General features: G+C 45.0%; 1 protein-coding gene across 8 annotated transcripts in view; it reads right to left on the reverse strand.

Moving 5' to 3' along the window:
- Positions 1 to 1,141: 1,141 nt before the first annotated feature.
- The window catches only part of PITPNM2 (phosphatidylinositol transfer protein membrane associated 2), a 186,349-nt gene continuing 174,378 nt past the window's right edge, over positions 1,142 to 13,112 (reverse strand). For all 8 annotated transcript variants that reach the window (XM_081841586.1, XM_081841583.1, XM_081841582.1 and 5 more), the window contains 4 exons: positions 12,834 to 12,983; positions 10,372 to 10,555; positions 8,378 to 8,506; positions 1,142 to 6,745 (listed from right to left, as the gene is read on the reverse strand). In XM_081841586.1, the coding sequence (XP_081697712.1) occupies positions 6,398 to 6,745; positions 8,378 to 8,506; positions 10,372 to 10,555; positions 12,834 to 12,983 (811 nt within the window). In that variant the 3' untranslated portion in view covers positions 1,142 to 6,397. The remainder of the gene's footprint in view (positions 6,746 to 8,377; positions 8,507 to 10,371; positions 10,556 to 12,833; positions 12,984 to 13,112) is intronic.

A 13,112-nucleotide genomic window follows, 5' to 3' on the forward strand; every position in this document is an offset into this window, starting at 1 on the left:
CATACTTGGCAGACTGATAAACAGATTGGATTGCAGTTATAATTTTTGCACTTCTCCATTTTTTTCAATACTGCTCTGTGCTCAAAAAGCATATAAAATTTCTATTTTAGGTTAAAATATGCAGTGCAATACAAAATGCTCATTTTAGGATAAATGTGCAGCACAATTGTGTTTTTGCTTATGGAAACAAGACAGAACCAACTTATTAATGAACATCTGCTAACCTGACACTGGGCAGAAATTGATCCCTACTGACAAGCAGCTCTAATTTAAATGCATTTCAAGCTTTCTCCATGGCATGCTAGTTGGATGTTGCATGAATATCTTGCCGGGCACCAAAATATTACTGTAACTCTTAGCCATAATAGCTTAGTGCAGGAATGATGATGAACTTCAGGTCTGGAGGCCAAATATGAGTCCAGGTCTCATCAACTGGCCCTCAGAAATTGAGCCAGGCCACACACACTGCATCTTCAGGCCATTCCTCTCCTCAGTGGTCCTGCTTTGCCCCCTGAATATTTATGTTGCTATCACATTTATATCCCACTTTCTCCAAGGAACTCAGGATGGTGTACATGGTCCTCCAGCTCTGCATCTGAACTCCACAACAGCCCTGTGAGGTAGGTTAGGCTAAGAGGCAGTGACTGGCCTAAGATCACCTGGTGAGCTTCATAACTCAGTGGGGATGTGAACCCCGATTTTCCCAAGGCCTGATGCCTTAGAACACTGGAAATCTCTCTTGCCTGTTTGGAGGAGAGATAGGGGTGTTATGGGTATGTAGAAACAAATGTATAAAGGTAAAATTCATATGGCTCCACCCACTTTTGCATGTGGCCCTCAGAAGGTTGCTCAGAAGAGAATGTGGCTCCCAGGCTGGAAAAGGTTCCTTGCCCCTGGGCTTAATGTCATTGCTGTGTAGAGAGGCTCTTTGTGCCTTAGTATCTGGAGACAAACAACAAGAAGGGAGACCCATTGCCATGGTGTCCCGATTGCGGATTTCCCCCGGAAATCTGGCTGTTATAAAGACAGAATGCTGGGATTTGGTCTGATGCTTCAGGGCTACTTTCTTGGGCTCTGAAAGCAAGTCGCTTTGAAGCTTTATGCCTTTTGTGGACTTTGCAAAGAAGCAGACACAGCAAGAGAGCCTTCCCGTTTCTTTTAATTGGTGTTAACGTACAAGGGATAACCATATACAAAGCACAACCAGGTGGCAGGACGAGGCGGCAGGACCAGCAAGGAAGAGGGTGGTCCTCACATACAAGAGCAAGGAGACAGACAGGATCATGCAGACACAAACGCAGGTAGCTGGACTCTGGGCTGATTTGCCCTTGTGACCTTTCCATAGGGAACGTTCTTGGAGTGCTGCCCCTCCAGCCAAATCTTTGAGAAGCCTGCCCTCCGCCCACCATTCAACAGAATGAACATTGTTGAATACAGAGCAACAGTCACGGAGGAGAAGGAAGTGTGGGGTGGGGTCTCAGTGATGAAGGAGAGGGAGACAAAACCGTAATGCTTTTGGAACTAACAGGAAAAACTGCAGCAATGGTGGTAAATACCTGAACGAGAGGGATGACTCCAGTAAAGCCCGGGATAAAACTGTCTCGGAGGAGGAGGGTTTTGTTTGTAACTGACGTCGCTCCCCACCCTGCCTTTGGCAGACAACTTCCCTTCAGCTAGCTTTAAGATACAAAACTTTCATCAAAATTAAAGTTGGTTTGTCAAAAGATGCGAACAATCCGGCCCCAGTGCGAATTACAGGGAAGCTATCTTGTTTGGGAAGAATGTATACAACAGGTTGGGCCTCTTTTCCCATCAAACCATTGATTGTTTTGTACATTTATATCCTAATTTTCTTTGAATGGAATTCTGGGTGGTATTTATGGGGTTCTTAGGTAGACTCTCTGCCATCTAGATCTGCTTCATTCCAGCAGGCTGGTGTTGTCAGTGCCCTTTTGTAATGTTTGGATATCTAAGGCTTCAATCCTAAACACACTTATCAGGGAGTAATGTGGAGCAAGGCCACTGAACACAATGTAAATTATGTCTGGGTAATTATGCATAGGATTGTGTCATAGGAATGCCACCTAGAACCTATGTGTGTGCTTTTGTTTCATTTGTTTTCTCAGACTGCAAACATTTTAGGAGCTTTCCAAAATTTAGCATGCTCTGGCAATCTTGGGGGTTGTGCAGAGGTAAGCTTTACTAAACTCCACACCCAACTTGGCTTTTCAGAGCATTAGGCTTTCCCCCACCCATCTGCAGCCATATGGATGAGAAGCTTGCCTTTTTTGGCTTAAAAGAAATGAAAGTTTAGTCCCATGTGATGCCTTTAAACATTTTTAGCCAAGTTTAAACACTTCACCAAATTACCCTGCAAAACTTTCCCCCAAACGCAAGGTCTGTTGATATGGAACATCTGAAAAGAGTAAATTAAGTCTATGTTAAAAAATAGACCCAAACTCAGCAAAATTCTTGTTCTGTGCCAAGGCAGAGCCAATTGTGCAGTGTGAATACATGATGTAAACCATACAGCACTGCATTGTGCAAAGTTCCTTGGCTTATGACAGGAGGATAGGAGATGTGGACAGAGCACTTGATCTCATGGGAATTCTAAATGCCACCCAAATGCCAGGTTGCTGATGCAAGCTCCTCTAAATATTTGCAAGGGGGGAGTTCCTGATCTCTTGACCACTCCTTTCCTCAAATATCACCCCAATATGTATCCCTGTCTTTGAAAAGAGGAAACCACTTCAGAGTCCAAATTACTTGCAAAACATACTTCAAAGACAACAACAAACAGAAGTTATGTGATCCCAAGACAAAAAGTGCAAGTTTTACCTGTTCCTTGGCTGGCTGGGCCTTGCAGCTAAAAACATCTGGAAGGTCTCAGGTTGGGAAAGGCTGATCGTCATACTGGCTGAGTCCTAGGCACGTCCAGGTGGCTCTAATATACGCAATGTTGAAACTGTTCTCCCTGACCACTCATCCATTCACCAGGCTGAGAAGACTCTTGAGCGGCAAGTCTGCACACCTGAGGTTCCCACAGCAGGAGATAGCAGACCTGCCCTTTCCAGGGGCATTCCTGCCTCCCCACTCCATTGAGCTGTCAGAAAGTGCCACAGAGACACAGCCTCATAATAGACACTTACTGGCCCTTAAGGTATAAACTGGATCTGGGGCACTGATCTCAAGGAAAGACAATCACTGAGGCTACAGCATTAAATACAGATGGCTTCAGATTCCACAAATCAGTCTTTGCATTTCCAACTGGGATGGCGAATGCTGCTCTCCAGATTCATTCCAGAGGGAGCCACGCTATTTTCTAATGAAGCTATTGCTATTGTTTGTTTAATGCCAGAGTAGCAAGTTCAGCTTTCAACATCAAGGACAACACACGAGGGGTATACATACATAAGTCATGGACCAGAATGATGGCATCCTGGGGAGCTTAAAAAAATGAAAAAAGCCTCCAGCCATAATGTCACTTGCTCGCCACTCACTTAATTCAAAATAATTACAATCGCAAAGAAGGATGAAGAACCACCCCATCCCCTTACACACACAAAACAACCACAGGGAGAATGGCTGGAAGAGAGGAGATGCCCGGCCAAGGGGGAGCGGGGTGTACACAGGAATGACTGTCCCTCTTACGGATCATTTGTTTCAAATATGGATTGGTGAGAGGCAATGAGAAGATTTCTTTTAGCATCCTTGGGCAGTTTGAACTTGGTCCATAAAATGAGTCTGTTGTAAATTATGCCTGAAAACAAGGGGGAGGGGAAGCTGAGTCTTGAAATGTTAAGAAAACCTGAAGGTTTATTTCCCTCCAGACATAGGTTTTGTAAATAAAATAAATTACTTTCACTGCATATATCTCACCCACTTCCTCCCCAACCCGTATCCAGGCATTTTACATTGTTTTTTTCCTTTACACTATCTACTCACACACACTCACACACACACACTAAAAAGGAGCCACTGAACGTCTCAAAGTTTGAATAATGTACATGTCATGTCTTGACTGTTCGGTGGGAGGTCAAATCAATGAAACACAAATCCAGATCATGTGGCCGCCTAATCTGTTTTTGCAATGATGGTCAGATGATACACTGAGCTAGCAAAGAGCTATAATGCAATCCATGTGGATTCTGCATGTCAAACACCACCACCCCCTCATTTTTTTAAATGTATATTTGCAAAGAGCTAGGCTGAGGAGAAAGGGAAGTCAATAGTGCTTGGGTTTTTTTAAAAAAAAAAAGTAGTAAAAACTCGCCAAGATTTTCTTGTTGACTTCATCTGAGATAAGAGGCTTATAATCTTGCAGTATGGCTCATCATCAACCATTTAAGAAATGCTGGGAGTTGCAAGCTTCATTTGAAAAGAGCAGCAGTTTCCATGGATAAATAAATGGATTTTACCCCTTTTGGACAATCACATTCATATGGATGGAGCACACCATTTTAAATTTGGTGTTGAAACCCATGTAGCAAAGTAGCTTTTTACACGTCCGGATGAGTTGTTGAGCCTCGTGGCTTGGAAAGAGGCTGTAATTCACAGTGCTGCCGAGTCTTGGTATTGAAAAGAAGAAAAAATGAAAGAGATGTTGGTCTGGGGGGGGGGGATGTTTTACGTATAAAGTGGAACACTGAACAAAGAAGCACACCTGTGCAAATATAAAAAATGCCAGAAGCTATAGGCAAGAAAGGGCAACCCCAACTCTTGGAGAACTAGTCCATTATCTCGGGCTAACCGCGTTCTGCAACAGCTAGAAACTGAATCTTCAGGGTGAGGTGGAATGACGGTGGCTAGGGAAATTTTGCAGACCCTTCTTTGTAGGCCTATGTTCCCTTGTGCAATTTACCCCCATTCTCAAACAGCTACCATAAGGTGTTGTAAACCAAGCACATTCTTTTGAACTCGGGGCAGAGCTCGCAAATGTACTTCACAGAACTTTGCAGCAAACCCAAACCATCAAACCCGCAACTCCTGTACAGAGAGTAGTTAGGGAAATTTAAGATATGTCTATCCTCTCCTTTTAAAAATCGCATTCCCTTGGTTTGTACCTCTAAATTTGTTGCACTTGTTCTTTTTAAATCTCCTTACATTGTTGGTGGGGAAAAGCCCTGTGTGTGTGCATGTTTGCATTTGGGTAGATGCATCCTGGCTTAGCAACATTTGACTGTCATGCGCTATAAATAGGGAGGGTGTAGCTTCATAAAATAGTAATAGGCCTCCTTTCTAAAAATTATCAGTGCAAAACAAATAAAAACAATGAGGTTTTACAGTTGCATAACTATAGTTAAAAAGAAAAGCAAAATTTACATCCTCCGCTGAAAGCCACTGCAAAAGTTGGAAAGAAGGACGGACCTCCTTCTGGAAAAGAGGCAGAAGAGAAGTGGGCGGAGTGGGGAAGAATTTGGACTTCGCTTTTTTTAGGCTGAGCAAAAATAGCACTCTGCTATTTGTTTCCTAGATGCTTGAAACTAACTGTTGGTACTTTCCAAAAGTACAAAGTAGTAACTGGATAACTGCCCAACTTCTTTCACCCTGCCCCCTCCCTCACACACCAAGGAGCAGAAAGCAGCAGATAAAATCCTTTCTCTGCATTAGTACAATCCACCAGTTTCCAAAATCTGGTTTTTGTTTTCCCTCCTTTTTTAAGATGTTCACTTAAAAATAATCATAGGAAATTGTACCCAAATAAAACAATCGGATCCCATGCTTCTCGCACCAAAGATGCCTTGAATTAGCCATTGCCAACATGACTTTGCTTCCTAGCAGAATAGGAGTGTGTTCTAAGCATCCTTTGCTTGTCTTGAACTCTTCCCTGTGTCCAACCCGAGTCTCTCCAGATTCCAGAAGTGGAGCAACTTATTTCAAAGCGGTGGCAGGATGCAGCTCCCTTCACTTCAGATAGCAGAACAAGCCCACAGTCGTGGCTCCCCCACCTGACTCCTCCAGTTCTGCCCGCACATGGCACTGGGACGCTCCCACCCTCCGTTGCATCTTTGACTGATGGCTAAGAAGCTGAGGAGGCACATATTTACAATCACCAAACCTGGGTAAGAAAGGGGGGGGGCAGGAAAAAGCTGCACCCAGAAGCTGCCAAAGTATTCATCTTCCCCTTCCTGATGCCCCTCTGCTTGAAAAGGCAGTTTTCTTGTTCCTGTTTGCACAGTGCTCTGCAAAAACCCAGTGCCCCCGTCACCAAGGCCTGTGTGTTTTGCATGGGGGGGGGGGGAAACCAGTCTGTTATCGCCTCATAAAGTTAGGACTGCCTCTCTGGCAATGAGTAGCACCATGTTTGCCCCACTACCCCACACCACAGGCCTCGGTTGTTTCACCTCCGCTGCTGCCGCCATGCACGAGTGCCTCCTGCTGCTGCCGTCCGGCTGCTCTACTTCTGCCCCAGGCCCCCCGGCTCCAGTCTGGAGGCTGTGCTCCGGCCCCAGCACCCTGTGGCAAGGCTCATGCTCCTCTGGCTGCGCTCCCTCTCCCTCTCCCGGTCACTCTCTGACTGACTCTGGCTTCGCTCCGGCCTGTAGCCACTGCTTCCGCTGCCTGCCGTGGCCGGCTGAGATGAGATGGTGCGCAGCAAGTGGTTCCTCTTGCGCAGGAATTCCGTTTGGCCCGGGAGGCCAAAGCTGCCTTTCCGAAGAGCCATCCGGGTGGTGTTCTTGGCGGGGCGGGAGCGATGGGTGTATTCCAGCTGGGCCAGGTGGGCTGCGTATCCCTCGGTAATGAACTGCAAATTTAATTAAAATGAAAGCTTATTTTTGGAAGACATCTGCAGTCCAAAACTTCAGTCTGGTTTCATTGCCAAATGCAATTTCACAGCTGCCATTTCAGATGCTGCCAAGGCAACTGTTTGCCAAGTGACAAATTTATCTCAGGTTGCCAGACCCAGAGAATAATCTGCCATACAGGATGTGGTTCTCACTGCTGAAGCGGGGTAAGTGGAATGTGTGAACCCCTCCATCTCTACCTTCCTGCCAAGTGTCAAGGAGAAGTCTCTCTGACACACTAGTTCAGAAATCGAGAAGCAGGCACAAAAATCTCCTCAGCAGTTGGCAAAACAATATAGGCAACCAACTTACTTGTATGTGCACCAGGATTCAGCAAAAAGCCATCTAAATGTCAACCCAAATAAACAAATTTGCTAAACATATTAATGCTGTTTCTGCAATGGCCATTATTCATCTTTGATACACTTTGTGTATATATGTATTTTATTTAATATATGTCTAAACTGTGTTTCATAAAATGGATTCCAAGGAAGTGTACAAGATCTGGGTACTCAGTTTTCTCCATCACCTAAGCTTGGACCATGCTATTAAAAGACCCAAATAAAAAAAAATAAAAATCTCTTAAAGCACACTGGTGAATCTTGATAGTACAAATGTAACATTGATCCCCTGAAAATTTGGACTGAAATATTCTTCTGTTTTCAGAAAGGCATATAGCCAGGCAAGGCACAGGCAGGCTTGCTGCTTCTCCCCTATCCAATGACTTCCCATCTTGTTCCAGGCCTACTGGGCTACTTGCCTGCTTTTCCTGCGCATCCCCTGACTGGGTCCGTTTTTGTCTCTCCATAGATGAGGCAGATACCTTATATGGAGTCAGCATTTGGTGCATTTAGCTCAGTATGGCTGACTGGCGGAGGCCCTCCAGGATTTTAGGCAGGGGTCTCTCCCAGCCCCACATGAAGATGCTGGAGACTGAAGAAGCTGGGATTTTCTGCATGCAGAGCAGATGCTCTACCTCTGAGCTACAGCCACTTCTGCAACTACCTCAGGAGATGCTTGGCTTTCTTCCCACCATTCCTCTCCTCCATGCCAACAAAGATGGCACCATAAAGGTAAGATCTGTGCTAGTCTGCTGGTGCTCCAAAACGCCACCCCCCTCTACATCTTCTCTGGGTATCTCTTTGGAGCCACTTCTCATGAGCCCCACTGACACAGAAGTGGCACCAGAGGCATAGCTGGGGGGTGCATGGGCACTTGGTGACCACACCACGGGGGCGGCACTGACCGTGGGGCCTGCAGCACGCCTGAGAGTGACGTGCCACTCCCTGGGAGTGATGTGGTGGCTCAGGCGCCTGCAGGCTCTGTGCTGCCCAAAATGGCAGTGTTTGGCTTGTGTCTGCTCACCGCCTCCCTCTCACCTGCCCTACAGCTGAGGGGGAGGCAGTGGGCAGACTCGTTGGAGGCTCCGTGCAACACGCCCTGCCCTGGCTCACCTTGCCCCGCCTCCAAGTACAGGCGCTACCCCAGGCGCCTGAGCGGCTAGCTACACCGCTGAGTGGCACAGCTTCCCCCAGCTTCATCATACAGGCACTTATCTATCCCTTGTGAAAGCATCTGAATTCTGAGGTTACCTGACAATGGTTCTGTAACTTCTTGGTTGGCCGCCCAACAATGTAGATCTGCATAGGCGGCAGGCTGATGGAGGTGTAGACCGAGACATCCTTGGTGGATCCATAGGCTGCATGGATCTTCATGTCGAGCTGCAGGGTGCGGGGCAAGAAAAGGCAAATCATTGGCAACTGGGAGGGAAATGTACCCTCTGGGACAGCACCAGACCCTTGGTTTTCACACAAAGATGTTGCAATGTAGCATCTTTTGTAGGATGCCTTGGGAAAAGGTTGTAATGTTAAGAGTAAGGATGCATTTGAGGAGAAGTGCTCGGGAAGGCAAACACCCTCCTTAAATGCTCAAAAGCAGGATTGGCGTTCACAAGGTTCACCCTGATCCTGCAAGCCCACCGGCACAATTTCCCCCAGTAACGTACGCTGGGCCAGGAGGAAGGCAGCGGTGCCAGCTGCAGCAGCTGCTGCTTCAGGGCCTTCCATCTGGGAAGGGCACAGTGAGGGGTCTTGGTCACAGCCTGCCCAGAAGTGGTGCCACTTTGGACAGGGTTTGGGGGCATCATTCCAGGGCTTCACCTAGCAAGATGAGCCGTCTGGCCAAGTATACATGTTGTAAACCACTCTGATTTTTTTTTTTTATGAATAGCGGCATATGAAAATAGATAGATAAATATGATAAAAGTAATGTGCTTATAATAAAAGCTGCATAAAAATGTGTATATTATAAAATTTCATGCAAAAAAGTTATTATAAAACTGCTTTGTGTACATCAGACAAAATTGCATTAAAATGTGTACAGTGGTACCTCTGCATAAGCACACCTCTGGTTGCGTATCCTTCAGAATGTGAACACAGCAAACCCGGAAGTATTTTTCCGGGTTTTGCCCCGCGTGCATGTGCAGAAGCGCTCTACCGCGCCGCATGCATGCGCAGAAGCAGCACCTCCGGTCGCGAATTCCTCGGGATCTGACCGGAGCTCCGGAACGGATCCTATGCGCAACCAGAGGTATATTGAAAGAGAAATCTGCACTAAAATTATGAATTTTCATCAGGCTTCTTTTTAAAAAGTTGCAAACTGATGTGGCATTGTTGAGAAGTGAAGAATGGAAAAATGAGAAACAGAGAGAAACTTGAACCTGACACATTTTCCTATTTCTATTACCAAAGAGCCTCTGACTTGGAGTCTAACATTGCCTAACTGGGCAACGGCACCACAGCCTGCAGCCGCCACCTCTGCTTCTTCATTGCCTGCCCAAAGGGAAGTTTCTTTGTCCACTGGCAGGGGAAGAGGGAGGGGGAGGAGAGTGCTCAGCGCTTTTGGAGGGATTTCGCACATGCTCACTTGGAACATACACCATCCACAGCACCTTTTGGGGAAAATGAATGGATGCTCCTGCATCCCTAGTTAAAATGTCTCAGGTGAATGTAATGAAGAGGTTGGATGGTCATCAGTCATGGATGCTTCTGTTGAGATTCCTGCATTGTCGGGGGTGACCCTTGTAATCCTTTCCAACTCTACAATTCTATGAACTATGGTTAAAAATTGAAGCTCAGTGAACAGAGTTTGTCAAAACTGTGTTTGTTAGATGTTCAAGAGGTTCTGATCAGCTGATTAGTTCTGAGGGAATTCTCCTCTGCATTAGTAAATATTCCTGTTATGGACTAGAGCTTAGCTACTAAGAAAGACAGAACACCTCTCTATTTCTCCTCATATGATATTCCGGGGGTTTTCTATTCCCCAAAGTATTATCAGTTTCTTTTCTTTCTGGACTCTGTTTGCTGTATTTAAGTGACTTCGCTAACAACTGGCCAGTGCCTGGAACATCACCAAAAATCTTCCAATATCTGTTGGATACTTAGTTTGTTCAGGATGACACCTCCCCACCCTACCCACAGATATTTCCATGCACTGTTTGGATAGACACAGCCTCTGGGCCTTTGAGAAGTTCTCCTTAAACCTGCTGAGAAAGAGAGAGAGAATGAACCCTGCTCTGCTTGCTTACGTCTGTGAGTAGGGACTTCAGGAAGTTGGCTTTGTGCCGCAGTGGGTCGTGAACCAGACCATCGCAGAACGAGACGATCCCATGGGGGAAGTTGTGCTGTGCTAACCAGGCAACCACCCGTTGCTTCTGCATGTCAGGCCGGCCCGTGACGTAGATAATGAGGTAGCCAAGGTCTTGCCAGTGCCTAAGAAGGGGAAGGGAAAAAACAATTAATAAGAACAGGAGGGAGGGAGGGAGCATGTATGCAGCACATTACAGGCTGCGGATCTGGCAAGGGGGAGTGGGAAGGGCTTTAACCATTTGCCCGCTGCTGTAGTCCTGAACCATCGTGGCACATTCACGAGCCTATTTGTATTAGAAATGCTTCTGACGAGATGATTTCAGAGGAAAACTCTCCAAGTATTGCCAATAGGTGCTTTGTTTGTACTTTCCCCCAACTTATAACCAACACAAGAAGCTGCCTTATGTTGAGTTAGGCCGGGAAACTCCCAGACCTAAATCGAGATTTCAGAGAATGAACCTGGGAGCTTCTGCCTGCAAAGCAGGTGCTCCACCTGTCACTGACCCAAGGCCCTTCCCCCACCAAGCAGCGGCCGCTCCCTAAGTCCTGGGAAATAAGTCCCTTAGCACAAGAGAGAACATGCCCTTTTCTTTTCTTTTCTTTTCTTTTCTTTTCTTTTCTTTTCTTTTCTTTTCTTTTCTTTTCTTTTCTTTTCTTTTTTACTAACAACTGAGATGGAAGTGGAATCTTAGCTGTCCACAAATATAGAGAAGATTTTGCCAGGAGCCGGCCTGCTGAAGCTGCTATATGTGAAGCTAAGTGATCAATAGAAATTTCTGCAATATTTATTCCCTTGCACAGCACTTTGTAACAAATAAAGGAGAAATATATGCTTGCTCTTCTATCCCCACAAATACCTTTTGTAAACATATTATCCTAGTCTTTCCTTCTTAAATTTGATATATTTGCTAAATTCATTCAGGACATTTGTAACCTACTTTCCAATCACATCTTTTCCCATTTTGTGTTCTCAGATGTTTTTGTATGTGCAACTAAAAGGACCAGGAAATGAATTTTGGAACCCCAAGAAACTTGGGTGGGGAACCATTACCTCTAAGAGTCTCAGGCCACAGAAAAGGGGCCTTGGAACAGGGATGTGCTATGAAGAAGCTACACCCCTGGAACAAAGGATGCTATTTTAACCCCCCTACTCTTTTATTATTAACAGAGGGGGAAAGCAAAAACAAACAAACAAACAAACAAAACAACAACAACAAAGAATAAAAAATGTAAGCCATAAAGAATCACAGCTTGGAAGGAGAGAAGTATAAAGGTTCAGTGCAGATCCAAAGGTATAAAAAAGTATTAACTCACACTAAATTTCCCTTTACAAATACTAAAGTTTTTAAAAAATCTCCACCTGTGATTTCCTTCATTATTGAGAATAAAGGTTCTATATACTCTTAAATAAGACATTTGCATATACTGATGGCAGTGAATGACCCTGTACAAGAAATAAAATCATGCGGGGTGTGTGTGGGTGTGGGTGTGGGTGAGAGAGAGAGAGAGAGAGAGAGAGAGAGAGAGTCATTATGACTTCTTTTCAAGAAGAATTCTATTTTGCACCAGAAAGGCAATGTTTTTTAAAAAGCAGATGAACATTTGAACCTCCTAGGACATGCTGCCATAAGATGACTATTCTCAAATAAAGGAACTTCAAAAGAAGACTGCAATGTGAATTCATCAAGAGGTTCAATTTTAACATTTGTAGCTTGAACTGGGATCAGATTTTTTATCACTCTATATGTTGATGTGGTTTTTTTATTCATAGTTTATGGGTTCTTTTAGAGGTTTTGTAACAATACAAGTAACAAAAGATGAACAATAAAGGTAAAAAAGCAGCATGTCAATTCACAATATCATTAAGAAGTTCAAACATATGCAACCAAAGACAAGAGTAAAAATGTGTAAAGAAATAAGAAAAACGACAAATTAGGAGAAGGAGAAGGAGAAGGGGCTGGGAAGTGAAAGGGGAGGGGAAGCCCACATAGTGGACAGATCATGCAAAAAGTTCTAGACAGGAGCCCTAGATTTCAGAGTATTTATTTGTGCCACAAAACAAAAGTAGCTCTTTAATATGTGGCAAAGGAGGAGTGAACCATCCAATATACAAGAATTAGCTCACTAATGCCAGAACATTTATGTTACTGCTAACACAGTTTTGTGAATTGTCACTGTCTGGATTCCCACCCCCCTATTTTATGTACATATCAACCCCTCAGGACAAATACTTCATGACTCTAATAGACTCTGGCTCACAAAAGCATATGCTATAATTAAGGTTTCTCCCTGAAACCCTGAGGGCCAGCAGCTTCCCTTTTAAAAATGAAAGGGGATATTTTCATAATTTTGCACTCCAAAGCACAACTGCAGACACAAAGCATTTCCAAATCCTTCATACCGTACTACATCAACTGCTCCAGCTCTGACTTTGGGGTCACTGCCCATGATTGAAACACTGGCTGCAAAGGAACCGTCGATGCTGAAGACCACAAACTCAGTCCCCCTGGGCAGAACAGTGATGTAGCTGTCGGCATACGTGTGGTCGCCTCTAAAGGAAAAGGGAAAAGGGCGGTACTGAGTTAGTTAAGAGACTGATCAGGGAGCAAACATGTTTGGGCCAGTCCCTTGCCCTCAAACATTGTAGCTCCAAGTTCAAGTTACTTATAAAGGGATGCAG

The sequence above is a fragment of the Podarcis erhardii genome, assembly GCF_964252035.2.
Source record: "Podarcis erhardii genome assembly, chromosome: 15".
Classification (NCBI taxonomy): Eukaryota; Metazoa; Chordata; class Lepidosauria; order Squamata; family Lacertidae; genus Podarcis; species Podarcis erhardii.